At 38.3% G+C, this 15,041-nt stretch overlaps 1 protein-coding gene across 5 annotated transcripts in view; it reads left to right on the plus strand.

Annotated features, from left to right (window-relative positions):
• The window catches only part of ZCCHC4 (zinc finger CCHC-type containing 4), a 62,306-nt gene that overhangs the window by 13,784 nt on the left and 33,481 nt on the right, over nt 1-15,041 (plus strand). For 3 of the 5 annotated variants that reach the window (XR_011257686.1, XM_069593798.1, XM_069593799.1), the window contains exons 4-5: nt 13,586-13,861; nt 14,254-14,334. Coding sequence is in view for 4 of the 5 variants with exons in the window: in XM_069593798.1 (XP_069449899.1) it covers nt 13,586-13,861; nt 14,254-14,334 (357 nt within the window). In the remaining variant the exon portion in view is untranslated. The remainder of the gene's footprint in view (nt 1-13,585; nt 13,862-14,253; nt 14,335-15,041) is intronic. The other 2 variants (XM_069593800.1, XM_069593801.1) reach the window with 1 other exon arrangement.

The following is a 15,041-nucleotide window of genomic DNA, read 5'->3' on the forward strand; positions in this document are numbered from 1 at the left end:
CAAAATCAAGTTCAGTTTTGGTAGCAGACTCTTCTGTAAGTGGTGGGGTATATTTCCTTTAACATCTCATCAAAAGGCAGATAATATAGTTTTCTTCATTTCTTGTGCCTGTAGCTCACTGAGTTTGATCTTTGGATGTAATTTTAGAAAATTTTAATCATTGTTTTTTTTAAGGTTTCTCTCCACTCTCCCTTCTTGGAGGTTCATTTTCACATATTTGGGCCCTTTGATGTTTCATTTTAGATAGTGTCTAGGGCTGTGTCTTCAAGTACCCCAATTTTTTTTTTTCTATAGTGTCTGAACTGCTGTTAGTCCTGAGTCCTGTCTAGCATGTTTCTCATTTCAGACAATTAAAAAATCTTCATAGGTTTGATTTTGGTCTTTTTCTGTTTTCCATGTCTTTACTTTGGCTGTTGCTTTTGTCTGCCTTCTTGAACACATGGAATATAGTTATAATAAAATGGCTTTACTGTCTCTGTCTGCCGATTGCATTGTCTCTGTCATTTCTGAGCTGGTTTGAATTGATTTTTTTTCTCCCTCATCATGGGTCACGTTTTCTTGTTTCTTTGCATTCCTGATGCTGGCAATGTGATTTTTACCTCCTATATGGATATTTTGTATTCCTTTACCTATTTTTGAACTTGGCTCCAAGGTACAGTTAAATTACTTGTCTACTGTTTGATATTCTTGAGCTTGTTTGGCCAGCAGTAGTCTGTGGGCCACATCTGGTCATGCCGCTTCATTCCTGTTTGGTTTGTGGTTGGTTTTGTGCTCTGGCGATAGAACAGTAGTGATAGAGAATGGATGGCCATGCTCACAGTATTTGCTCTCTGATTGTTTGTAGTCCTTTGCTTTTGAAGGCGGATCATTAAGTCTTTTGGAGGATCAGAGCAGCCTTTGGGATATGGCTGATTTCTCCCCACGTCTGGGGCCATACGTGCTGAGCACTGTACCTAATGCTTGTGGAGTTAGAGGTTTTTTGCTCAGTGCCCTGGGTGATTGTTCACCTGCTCCTTTGCATTGGTCCTTGCCCTCTCAGAGGGGAGTGTTTTCACGCACCTGCTGATCAGTATGCAACGTAGACTTGAGGGGACTCCCATCAGGCCTCAGAGTGCTCTCTCACTGCCCGCACTCCGCCCTCTGTACCCTGTGTGTACTGTTCAGTGCTCTGTCCTGGGGGTCCAGCCCATGGCCACCATGAATTCTCAACTCTACCTTATTAACTGGTCATCATGCTGCATCTGGAGCCTTGGTCCTGTGCAGCCAGCTCTCCACGGGCAGGAAGCTGGACACCGTTCCACTCACTCATCTCTTCCCGTCTCTCAGCATTCACTGTTTGGGCTGCCAGTTGTCCAATATCTTAACACTGTGGTTTCATATGTTTTATGCATCTTTTGAGGGCCAGGATGGTAAATCCTAACTCTGTTGCTCTGTCTTAGCTGGCTGTGGAAGTGTTCAACAACAAACAGTTACTAATGAAGGGTAATAGTAGTGAATTCAGGGTGTCTGTTGTTGAGGAGGGTACTGGTTCCTTCTGCTTGCATCTCATGTCTCCGGGGCCCTTTTCCCTACTGACATTCTTACTTTGAATTACTATTAAAGTTGCTTCTAATATCGTGCTCCTTTTTCTTTCCTGTCATAGATACAGCTATCAAAAGAACAGTTTATCATAGAAATAGGAGCATTTAAATTACCAGCATGATAAGCTTATTTCTTGCTGTAGCCATTCAAAATATCTGTCACTGCCTTGAGTGCTTTGAAGTGAAACTGTGCTTAGGTATAAAAAAGTTTTAAAACCCACTTTGATTCTATGCTAAGTTCATAGTTTTTGCAGTGTAGTTCAGAGTTTAGTTCAACTGAAATCATATGACTCTTTTCAGACTCTAAGAATCCTTTGATGTGCTTAGATTTAGATATTTCTGACCTTTCGTGAGCCATGATGGCTCAGACAGTAAAGAATCTGCCTACAGTGAAGGAGACCCAGGTTCGATCCCTGAGTCAAGAAGATCCCCTGGAAAAGGGAATGGCTACCCACTCCAGTATTCTTGCCTGGAGAATCCCATGGACAGAGGAGCCTGGCAGACCCCAGTTCATGGTGTTGCAAAGAGTCGGACATGACCCAGCAGTTAACAGACACACACATGAGCCATGATAATCTTACTTATTTTTCTTTTGTTTTCCTACTCTGATTTCTTAGTTGGTTTTTTAAAAATCAGCAGTTTTAAAAACATACTCTGATTGTCTTCTGTCTTTAATCATCAGGAATAAAAGGAAAAAAAATGATGACTTTGAAATCAAATATAAAGATGAATTGAAAGGGATCAAATAGGATATCTGGTATCATATTTTTTAAGGTCTTTGATTATTGTTTTGCTGTTTTTAATTTTTTTTGTTTGTTTCTATGGCCAGTTTTTTTTTTTTTACTTTATTTTTTATTGAAGGATAATTGCTTTACAGGATTTTGTTGTTTTCTATCAGACCTCAACATGAATCAGCCATAGGTATACATATATCCCCTACTATTTGAGCCTCTCTCCCCTCTCCCTCCCCATCCCACCCCTCTAGATTGATACAGAGCCCCTGTTTGAGTTTCCTGAGCCATGCAACAAATTCCCGTTGGCTATCTCTTTTACGTATGGTAATGTAAGTTTCCATGTTACTCTTCCCATGCATCTCACCCTCTCCCCATGTTCATAAGTCTATTCTCTATGTCTGTTTCTCCATTGTTGCCCTGTAAATAAGTTCTTCAGTACCATTCTTCTAGAGTCTGTATATATGTGTTAGAATGTGATGTTTTATCTTTCTCTTTCTGACTCACTTCATTCTGTATAATAGGTTCTAGGTTCATCCACCTCATCAGAACTGACTCAGATGTGCTCCTTTTTAATGACTGAGTAATATTCCATTGTGTATATGTACCAACCACAACTGCTTTATCCATTCATCTGTCAGTGGACATCTAGGATGCTTCCATGTTCTAGCTATTGTAAATAGTGGTGCAATGAACAATGGGATACTTGTGTTTTTTTCAGTTTTGGTTTCCTCAGGGTATATGCCTAGGAGTGGGATTGCTGGGTCATATTGTGATTTTATTCCTTTTTTTTTTAAGGAATCTCCTTACCATCTTACATAGTGGTTGTGTCAATTTATATTCCCACCAACAGTGCAAGAGCATTCCCTTTTCTCCACTCCCTCTCCAGCATTTATTGTTTGTAGACTTTTTGATGATAGCCATTCTGACTGGTATGAGGTGATATCTCATTGTGGTTTTGATTTGCATTTCTCTAATAATGAGTGATGTTGAGCATCTTTTCATGTGTTTGTTAACCATCTGTGTGTCTTCTTTGGAGAAATGTCTGTTTAGGTCTGTTTCCCACTTTTTGATTGGGTTGTTTGTTTTTCTGTTGTTTTGAGTTATATGAGCTGCTTGTATATTTTAGAAATTAATCCTTTGTCAGTTGTTTCATTTGCTATTATTTTCTCCCATTCTGAGGGTTGTCTTTACCCCTTGCTTATAGTTTCCTTTGCTGTGCAAAAGCATTTACATTTAATCAGGTCCCACTTGTTTACTTTTGTTTTTATTTCAATTACTCTAAGAGGTGCGTCATAGAGGAACTTGCTTTGATTTGTGTCATCGAGTGTCCTGCCTGTGTTTTCCTCTAAGAATTTCTGGTCTTACATTTAGGTCTTTAATCCATTTTGAGTTTATCTTTGTGTATGGTGTTAGGAAGTGTTCTAATTTCATTCTTCTCCATGTAGCTGTCCAGTTTTCCCAGCACCATTTATTGAAGAGGCTGCCTTTGCCCCATTGTGTATTCTTGCCTCCTTTGTCAAAAATAAGGTACCCATAGGTGCATGGGTTTATTTCTGGGCTTTCTGTTTTGTTCCATTGGTCTGTATTTCTGTTATTGTGCCAGTACCATACTGTCTTGATGACTGTAGCTTTGTAGTATAATCTGAAGTTAAAAAGATTGATTCCTCCAGCTCCATTCTTCTTTCTCAGGACTGCTTTGGCTATTCGGAGTCTTTTGTGTTTCCATATGAATTGTGAAATTTTTTGTTCTAGTTCTGTGAAAAATGCCATTGGTAGTTTGATAGGGATTGCGTTGAAGCTGTAGATTGTGTTTGGTAGTATAGTCATTTTGTAATATTAATTCTTCCTACCCAGGAACATGGAATATCTCTATGTCTGTTTATGTCATCTTTGATTTCTTTCATGAGTGTCTTATAATTTTCTGTATACAGTTCTTTTGTCTCTTTAGATAAGTTTATTCCTAGATACTTAATTCCTTTTGTTGCAGTGGTGAATGGGATTGATTCCTTAATTTCTTTTTCTGATTTTTCATTGTTAGTATATAGAAATGCAAGTGATTTCTGTGTATTGATTTTTGTATCCTGCAACTTTGCTAAATTCACTGTAATTTTATACTATCATTAGGGTTTTCTATGTACAGTATCATGTCATCTACAAACAGTGAGAGCTTTGCTTCTTCTTTTCCAATCTGGATTCCTTTTTCCCTCTTCTCTGATTCCTGTAGCTAGGATTTCCAAAGCTATGTTTAATTGTGGTGAAAGTGGACACCCTTGTCTTGTTCCTGATCTTAGGGGGAATGCTTTCAGTTTTTCACCATTGAGAATAATGTTTGCTGTAGGCTTATCATATATGGCCTTTACTGTATTGAGGTAGGTTCCCCCTGTGTGCATTTTTTGAAGAGTTTTAATCATAAATGGGTGCTGAATTTTGTCAAAGGCTTTTTCTGCATCTATTGACATGAGCATATGGTTTTTATCTTTCAACTTGTTAATATGGTGTATCACATTGATTGATTTGCATATATTGAAGAATCCTTGCATAGCTGGTATAAACCCAACTTGATCATGGTGTATCAGCTTTTTGATGTGTTGCTGAATTCGGTTTACTAAAGTTTTGTTAAGGATTTTTGCATCTGTGTTCATTGGTGATATTGGCTTAAATGTGGTCTTTCCTGGAGAATGTTCCGTGTGCATTTGAGAAGAAGGTGTATTCTTCTGTATTTGGATGGAATGTCCTGAAAATAACAATGAGATCCATCTCATCTAATGTATCATTTAAGACTTGTGTTTCCTTATTAATTTTCTGTTTTGATGATCTGTCCATTGGTGTGAGTGGGGTGTTAAATTCTCCTACTATTTTTGTGTTACTGTCAGTTTCTCCTTTTATGTCTGTTAGTGTTTGTCTTGTGTATTGAAGTACTCCTATTTTGGGTGCATAGATATTTACAATTTTTATGTCTTTCTCTTGGATTGATCCCTTGATCATTATGTAGTGTCCTTCCTTATCTCTTATAATCATCTTTATACTTCTTCAACTTCACTCGCTCAGTCGTGTCCGACTCTTTGCAACTACCAGGCTCCTCCATCCATGGGATTCTCCAGGCAGGAATACTGGAGTGGGTTGCCATTTCCTTCTCCAGGGGATCTTCCCGACCCAGGGATCAAACCCAGGTCTCCCTTATTGCAGGCAGACGCTTTAATCATCTTTATAGTAACATCTATTTTGTCTGATATGAGAATTGTACTCCAGCTTCCTTTTGCTTCCCATTTGCATGGAATATATTTTTTCATCCTCTCACTTTCAGTCTATATATGTCCTTAGGTCTGAAGTGGGTTTCTTGTAGATAGCATATCTTGTTGATATGGATCTTGTTTTGAGTCCATTCAGTTGGTCTGTGTCTTTTGGTTGGAGCATTTAATCCATTTACATTTAAAGTAATCATTGATATATATGTTCCTATTGCCATTTTCTTAATTGTTTTGGGTTGATTTTGTAGATCTTTTTTCTCTCTTGTATTTCCTGACTATATAAGTCCCTTTAACATTTGTTGTAAAGCTGGTTTTGTGGTCCTGAATTCTCTTAACTTTTGCTTGTCTGTAAAGCTTTTTATTTCTCCATCAATTTTGAATGAGATCCTTGCTGGGTACAGTAATCTTGGTTGTAGATTTTTTCATTTCAGTACTTTAAATATATCCTGTCATTCCCTTCTGGCCTGCAGAGTTTCTGCTGAAATATCAGCTGTTAAGCATATGGCGTTTCCCTTGTATGTTACTTGTTGCTTCTTGTTTGATGCTTTTAATGTTCTTTCTTTGAACTATGAACAGAGGTTCATGACATTGTACAGGAGACAATGGATCAAGACCATACCCAAGAAAAAGAAATGCAAAAAACCAAAATTGCTGTCTGAGGAGGCCTTACAAATAGCTGTGAAAAGAAGAGAAGCCAAAAGCAAAGAAGAAAAGGAAGGATATACCCATTTGAATGCAGAGTTCCACAGAATAGCAAGGAGAGAAAAAAGCCTTCCTCAGTGATCAATGCAAAGAAATAGAGGAAAACAACAGAATGGGAAAGACTAGAGATCTCTTCAAGAAAATTAGAGATACCAAGGGAACATTTCATGCAAAGATGAGCTCAATAAAGGACAAAAATGGTTTGGACCTAACAGAAGCAGAAGATATTAAGAAGAGGTGGCAGGAATACACAGAAGAATGGTACAAAAAAGATCTTCAGGACCAAGTTAATCATGATGGTGTGACCACTTACCTAGAACCAGACATCCTGGAATATGAAGTCAAGTGGGCCTTAGGAAGCATCACTACAAACAAAGCTAGTGGAGGTGATGGAATTCCAGTTGAGCTATTTCAGATCCTAAAAGATGATGCGGTGAAAGTGCTGCACTTAATATGCCAGCAAATTTGGAAAACTCAGCAGTGGCTACAGGACTGGAAAAGATCAGTTTTCATTCCAATTCCAAAGAAAGGCAATGCCAAAGAATGCTCAAACTACTGCACAGTTGCATTCATCTCACACGCTAGTAAAGTACTGCTCAAAATTCTCCAAGCCAGGCTTCAGCAATATATGAACCATGGACTTCCAGATGTTCAAGCTGGTCTTAGAAAAGGCAGAGGAACCAGAGATCAAATTGCCAATGTCCGCTGGATCATGGAAAAAGGAAGAGAGTTCCAGAAAAACATAGATTTTTGCTTTATTGACTATACCAAAGCCTTTGACTGTGTGGATTGCAATAAACTGTGGAAAATTCTGAAAGAGATGGGAATACCAGACCACCTGACCTGCCTCTTGAGAAATATGTATACAGGTCAGGAAGCAACAATTAGAACTGAACATAGAAGAACAGAAGTTCCAAATAGGAAAAGGAGTATGTCAAGGCTGTATATTGTCACCCTGCTTTTTTAACTTATACGCAGAGTACATCATGAGAAATGCTGGGCTGGAAGAAGCACAAGCTAGAATCAAGATTGCCAGGAGAAATATTAATAACCTCATATACACAGATAACACCACCCTTATGGCAGTAAGTGAAGAAGAACTAAAGAGCCTCTTCATGAAAGTGAAAAAGGAGAGCAAAAAAGTTGGCTTAAAGCTCAACATTCAGAAAACAAAGATCATGGCATCCGGTCCCATCACTTCATGGGAAATAGATGGGGAAACAGTGACTGACTTTATTTTTGGGGGCTCCAAAATCACTGTAGATGGTGATTGCAGCCATGAAATTAAAAGACGCTTACTCCTTGGAAGGAAAGTTATGACCAACCTAGACAGCATGTTAAAAGGCAGAGACATTACTTTGTCAACAAAGGTCCGTCTAGTCAAGGCTATGGTTTTTCCAGTAGTCATATATGGATGTGAGAGTTGGACTGTAAAGAAAGCTGAGTGCCGAAGAATTGATGCTTTTGAACTGTGGTGTTGGAGAAGACTCTTGAGAGTCCCTTGGACTGCAAGGAGATCCAACCAGTCCAATCTAAAGGAGATCAGTCCTGGGTGTTCATTGGAAGGACTGATGTTGAAGCTGAAACTCCCATACTTTGGCCACCTGATGCAAAGAGCTGACTCATTGGAAATGACCCTGATGGTGGGAAAGATTGAGGGCAGGAGGAGAAGGAAATCACAGAGGATGAGATGGTTGGATGGCATCACCGACTCAATGGACATGGGTTTGGGTAGGCTCCAGGAGTTGGTGATAGACAGGGAGGCCTGGCGTGTTGTAGTTCCTGGGGTCGCAAAGAGTCGAACACGACCGAGCGACTGAACTGAACTGAATTTTGTGTTTAGTCTTTTTTTTTTAGTTTTTAGTTTTTTATTTTTTAAATTTTAAAATCTTTAATTCTTACATGCATTCCCAAACATGAACCCCCCTCCCACCTCCCTCCCCAGAACATCTTTCTGGGTCATCCCCATGCACCAGCCCCAAGCATGCTGCATCCTGCGTCAGACATAGACTGGCGATTCAATTCACATGATAGTATACATGTTAGAATGTCATTCTCCCAAATCATCCCACCCTCTCCCTCTCCCTCTGAGTCCAAAAGTCCATTATACACATCTGTGTCTCTTTCCCTGTCTTGCATACAGGGTCATCATTGCCATCTTCCTAAATTCCATATATATGTGTTAGTATACTGTATTGGTGTTTTTCTTTCTGGCTTACTTCACTCTGTATAATCGGCTCCAGTTTCATCCATCTCATCAGAACTGATTCAAATGAATTCTTTTTAACGGCTGAGTAATACTCCATTGTGTATATGTACCACAGCTTTCTTATCCATTCATCTGCTGATGGACATCTAGGTTGTTTCCATGTCCTGGCTATTATAAACAGTGCTGCGATGAACATTGGGGTACATGTGTCTCTTTCAATTCTGGTTTCCTCGGTGTGTATGCCCAGAAGTGGGATTGCTGGGTCATAAGGTAGTTCTATTTGCAATTTTTTAAGGAATCTCCACACTGTTCTCCATAGTGGCTGTACTAGTTTGCATTCCCACCAACAGTGTAGGAGGGTTCCCTTTTCTCCACACCCTCTCCAGCATTTATTGCTTGCAGATTTTTGGATCGCAGCCATTCTGACTGGTGTGAAGTGGTACCTCATTGTGGTTTTGATTTGCATTTCTCTAATAATGAGTGATGTTGAGCATCTTTTCATGTGTTTGTTAGCCATCTGTATGTCTTCTTTGGAGAAATGTCTATTTAGTTCTTTGGCCCATTTTTTGATTGGGTCGTTTATTTTTCTGGAGTTGAGCTGCAGAAATTGCTTGTATATTTTTGAGATTAGTTGTTTGTCAGTTGCTTCATTTGCTATTATTTTCTCCCATTCAGATGGCTGTCTTTTCACCTTGCTTATATTTTCCTTTGTTGTGCAGAAGCTTTTAATTTTAATTAGATCCCATTTGTTTATTTTTGCTTTTATTTCCAGAATTCTGGGAGGTGGATCATAGAGGATCCTGCTGTGATTTATGTCTGAGAGTGTTTTGCCTATGTTCTCCTCTAGGAGTTTTATAGTTTCTGATCTTACATTTAGATCTTTAATCCATTTTGAGTTTATTTTTGTGTGCGGTGTTAGAAAGTGATCTAGTTTCATTCTTTTACAAGTGGTTGACCAGTTTTCCCAGCACCACTTGTTAAAGAGATTGTCTTTACTCCATTGTATATTCTTGCCTCCTTTGTCAAAGATAAGGTGTCCATATGTGTGTGGATTTATCTCTAGGCTTTCTATTTTGTTCCATTGATCTATATGTCTGTCTTTGTGCCAGTACCATACTGTCTTGATGACTGTGGCTTTGTAGTAGAGCCTGAAGTCAGGCAAGTTGATTCCTCCAGCTCCATTCTTCTTTCTCAAGATTGCTTTGGCTATTCGAGGTTTTTTGTATTTCCATACAAAGCTTGAAATTATTTGTTCTAGTTCTGTGAAAAATGTGGCTGGTAGCTTGATAGGGATTGCATTGAATTTGTAAATTGCTTTGAGTAGTATACTCATTTTCACTATATTGATTCTTCCAATCCATGAACATGGTATATTTCTCCACACTTCTGAATAACCAACAAATCACAGAAGAAATCAAAAAAAAAAGAAATCAAAATATGCATAGAAACTAATGAAAATGAAAACACAACAACCCAAAACCTGTGGGACACTATAAAAGCAGTGCTAAGAGGAAAGTTCATAGCAATACAGGCATACCTCAAGAAACAAGAAAAAAGTCAAATAAATAACCTAACTCTACAACTAAAGCAACTAGAAAAGGAAGAGTTGGAGAACCCCAGAGTTAGTAGAAGGAAAGAAATCTTAAAAATTAGGGCAGAAATAAATGCAAAAGAAACAAAAGAGACCATAGCAAAAATCAACAAAGCCAAAAGCTGGTTCTTTGAAAGGATAAATAAAATTGACAAACCATTAGCCAGACTCATCAAGAAGCAAAGAGAGAAAAATCAAATCAATAAAATTAGAAATGAAAATGGAGAGATCACAACAGACAACACAGAAATACAAAGGATCATAAGAGACTACTATCAGCAGTGGTATGCCAATAAAATGGACAACGTGGAAGAAATGGACAAATTCTTAGAAAAGTACAATTTTCCAAAACTGAACCAGGAAGAAATAGAAAATCTTAACAGACCCATCACAAGCACGGAAATTGATACTGTAATCAGAAATCTTCCAGCAAACAAAAGCCCAGGTCCAGACGGCTTCACAGCTGAATTCTACCAAAAATTTCGAGAAGAGCTAACACCTGTCCTACTCAAACTCTTCCAGAAAATTGCAGAGGAAGGTAAACTTCCAAACTCATTCTACGAGGCCACCATCACCCTAATACCAAAACCTGACAAAGATGTCACAAAAAAAGAAAACTACAGGCCAATATCTCTGATGAACATAGATGCAAAAATCCTCAACAAAATTCTAGCAATCAGAATCCAACAACACATTAAAAAGATCATACATCATGACCAAGTGGGCTTTATCCCAGGGATGCAAGGATTCTTCAATATCCGCAAATCAATCAATGTAATTCACCACATTAACAAATTGAAAAATAAAAACCATATGATTATCTCAATAGATGCAGAGAAGGCCTTTGACAAAATTCAACATCCATTTATGATAAAAACTCTCCAGAAAGCAGGAATAGAAGGAACATATCTCAACATAATAAAAGCTATCTATGACAAACCCACAGCAAACATTATCCTCAATGGTGAAAAATTGAAAGCATTTCCCCTAAAGTCAGGAACAAGACAAGGGTGTCCACTTTCACCGCTACTATTCAACATAGTTCTGGAAGTTTTGGCCACAGCAATCAGAGCAGAAAAAGAAATAAAAGGAATCCAAATTGGAAAAGAAGAAGTAAAACTCTCACTGTTTGCAGATGACATGATCCTCTACATGGAAAACCCTAAAGACTCCACCAGAAAATTACTAGAGCTCATCAATGAATATAGTAAAGTTGCAGGATATAAAATCAACACACAGAAATCCCTTGCATTCCTATACACGAATAATGAGAAAGTAGAAAAAGAAATTAAGGAAACAATTCCATTCACCATTGCAACGAAAAGAATAAAATACTTAGGAATATATCTACCTAAAGAAACTAAAGACCTATATATAGAAAACTATAAAACACTGATGAAAGAAATCAAAGAGGACACTAATAGATGTGTTTAGTCTTTGTTAGTTTGATTCGTATGTGTCTTGGCATATTTGTCCTTGGATTTATCCTATATGGGACTCTTTGTGCCTCTTGGACTTGATTATTTCCTTTTCCATGTTGGGGAAATTTTCAGCTATAATCTCTTTAAAATTTTCTCATACCCTTTCTTTTTCTCTGCTTTTGGGACCCCTATAATGTGATTGTCTGTGCATTTGATGTTGTCTCAGAGGTTCTTGACGCTCTCCTCAATTCTTTTCATTCTTTTTACTTTATTCTGCTCTTCAGAAGTTGTTTCCACCATTTCTTTTCTAGTTCATTGATTTGTTCTTCTGTTTCAGATATTCTGCTATTGATTACTTCTAGATTATTTTTAATTTCAGTAATTGTGTTGTTTGTCTCTGTATGTTTATTCTTTAATTCTTCTAGGTCTTCGTTAATTGATTCTTGCATTTTCTCCATTTTGTTTTCAAGATTTTTGATCATCTTTACTATCATTATTCTGAATTCTTTTTCAGGTAGTTTGCCTCTTTCCTGTTCATTTATTTGGACTTCTTTGTTTCTAGTTTGTTCCTTCATTTGTGTGGTATTTCTCTGCCTTTTCATTATTATTATTATTTTTAACTTTCTGTGTTTGAGGTCTCCTTTTCCCAGGTTTCAAAGTTGAATTCTTTTTTCTTTTTGGTTTCTGCCCTGCTAAGTTTGATCCAGTGGTTTGTGTAAGCTTTGAATAGGGTGAGGTTTGTGCTGAGTTTTTGTTTGTTTGTTTGTATGTTTTTCCTCTGATTGGCAAGGCTGAGTGAGGTGGTAATCCTGTCTGCTGATGATTGGGTTTGTATTTTTGTTTTGTTTGTTGTTTAGATGAGGCCTCCTGCACAGGGTGATACTGGTAGTTGGATGATGCCAGGTTTTGTGTTCAAGTGGTTTCTTTTATGTGAGTTCTCACTATTTGATAGTTCTCTGTTGGTCTAGGATCTTGGAGTCAGTGCTCCCACCCCAAAGGCTCAGGGCTTGATCTCATGAAATGGACTGTTGTCCAGCATAAAATGCCTGTGGTACTGCACACAGTTCCTATTCTCCAGGTTCCAGTAACTCATTTTCAGAAGATTGCTGGCACAGCATCAAAACCAAATTGCTCTGCTCAACTTTGAGTGCTCGAGAGATGAAGGATTCCTCTGAGTCCTCCAAAATGCTGGCTTGATGAGTTACTGGTTCCTGTGACTCCAGCTCCAAAACCCTGTGGAGCAGCAGAAAAGCCCCCCAGAAGGGCACTTCTACACACCACCTGTGGAACCCCAGAGATGAGCAGGGCAGAATGTTTTGTTGTTTTGCATGTGAGCTTCTCAGAACTGCCTCCATCAGTACTGCTAATAGAGGAACTTTGTGGGAACATTTTTTCTTTTAAGAGGTAATTTTTCTTGCTAAGTATACCATAAGAAATTGAAGAATGATCTTAATTTCTCATTTTAAAATGACTGTCTTACTGAGCCAGACTGGTTAACACTTCCAAGTTGGAATACATGGATTTGTCAATAAATTTAAAGGTGATAGTAGTCTCCATTACTACTAAGTTGTTTGAGTAATATATTATATTCACATTTTAAATGAATATTGATCTTCATCCAGTGGCTAAATTGGAGCATCTCAGTTCTTACGAAATCGCTGATCCTTTTCTATTTTTAGGTGTGCAGCCAGACATAAATTCTAGCCGACATTCCACAGGGTGTTTTGTACTTTTGCTTCCTCATACAGCACTCTTTGGGCTTCCCAGGTGGTGCTAGTGGTTAAAGAACCAGTCTGCTAATGCAGGAGACATAAGAGACACAGGTTTGATCCCTGCATCGGGAAGATTCCCTGGAGGAGGGCACGGCAAACCAAGCCAGTATTGTTGCCTGGAGAATCCCATGGACAGAGGAGTCTGGTGGGCTGCAGTCCTTAGGGCTGCAAAGAGCTGGACACGACTGAAGTGACTTAGCATGCATGCTTGCACGCACAGCACCCTTTAAGAAGTAATACTTTTTGCATATTAAAAGTGGCAAAAATCAAATGCCTTTAAGGTAACCAACTTAGACTGTATTGCTTTGTGTTTTGTCGCGTCTTGAAGGTACTTGAAGTTTATCGAGTTGCCCTTGTCTCAGAGAAAGTTTTGTCAGAGCTGTCAGCAGTTGCTGTTGCCGGATGATGAGGAGAAGCATCATGAACATCCAGTAGTGGGTGATGTTTCTATCACCCAGTTAAAAAGGCCCAGTAAACTCCTTTATCCACTGGAAAACAAGAAGACAAATGCCCAGTATTTGTTTGCTGACCGGAGCTGTCTGTTCTTGGTAGACCTGCTCTCAAATCTTGGATTCAGAAGAGTACTGTGTGTTGGGACCCCAAGGTATGTGATAACAGTATTTTAAAGGCTTCTCCCATCACCACTTTCTAAACTGTAAGAAAATATAGTGAGTAGTTATTTACTGTATAGAGGGTACAACATGCAACCTCAAGTATACAGTGTAGTCCTTCTCTGAAGGAGTTTGTAATTTTTATTCCATTCAAGCGAAGTCTTTACAGATTTCTGATGTATGATAGAAGATTGTGGTTTGAATCTTCAGTTATTTACTATTAATTCTAGAGTTTTCTGTTTTAGATGAGATCCAGCATTTAAAAATACTTTGAAATTCAGTGTTTCATTGAAATGTTAGAAATATCAGGAGACCATTGATGGGTTTTTTGTTATATGTGACATTAGTCGTTTCTTACTAAATTTGCTTTCACTGATTGCTTTAGGTTACATGAGCTGATCAGGTTGAAAGAATCAGGTGGCAAGAAGTCTAACATTAGAAGCCTTTTATTGGATATTGATTTTCGGTAGGTTTACAAAGTATAATATTTATTCTCCCTCATTGCGTTCTGTTTCTTTTCAATGTTTTCTTTTCTTTTTTTAAATTTTTATTTTACTTTACAACACTGTATTGGTTTTGCCATACATTGACATGAATCCACCACGGGTGTACATGCATTCCCAAACATGAACCCCCCTCCCACCTCCCTCCCCATAACATCTCTCTGGGTCATCCCCGTGCACCAGCCCCAAGCATGCTGTATCCTGCATCGGACATAGACTGGTGATTCGTTTCTTACATGATAGTATACATATTTCAATGCCATTCTCCCAGATCATCCCACCCTCTCCCTCTGAGTCCAAAAGTCCGCTCTACACATCTGTGTCTCTTTTGCTGTCTTGCATACAGGGTCATCATTGCCATCTTTCTAAATTCCATATATATGTGTTAGTATACTGTATTGGTGTTTTTCTTTCTGGCTTACTTCATTCTGTATAATCGGCTCCAGTTTCATCCATCTCATTAGAACTGATTCAAATGTATTCTTTTTAATGGCTGAGTAATACTCCATTGTGTATATGTACCACAGCTTTCTTATCCATTCATCTGCTGATGGACATCTAGGTTGTTTCCATGTCCTGGCTATTACAAATAGTGCTGCAATGAACATGTACTAATCCTGTTATAACCCTTTACTTAGAATAGAAGTAGTAATTGTTTATAAGGTATTTC

This window comes from Ovis canadensis, chromosome 6 (genome assembly GCF_042477335.2).
Source record: "Ovis canadensis isolate MfBH-ARS-UI-01 breed Bighorn chromosome 6, ARS-UI_OviCan_v2, whole genome shotgun sequence".
NCBI classification, from domain to species: domain Eukaryota; kingdom Metazoa; phylum Chordata; class Mammalia; order Artiodactyla; family Bovidae; genus Ovis; species Ovis canadensis.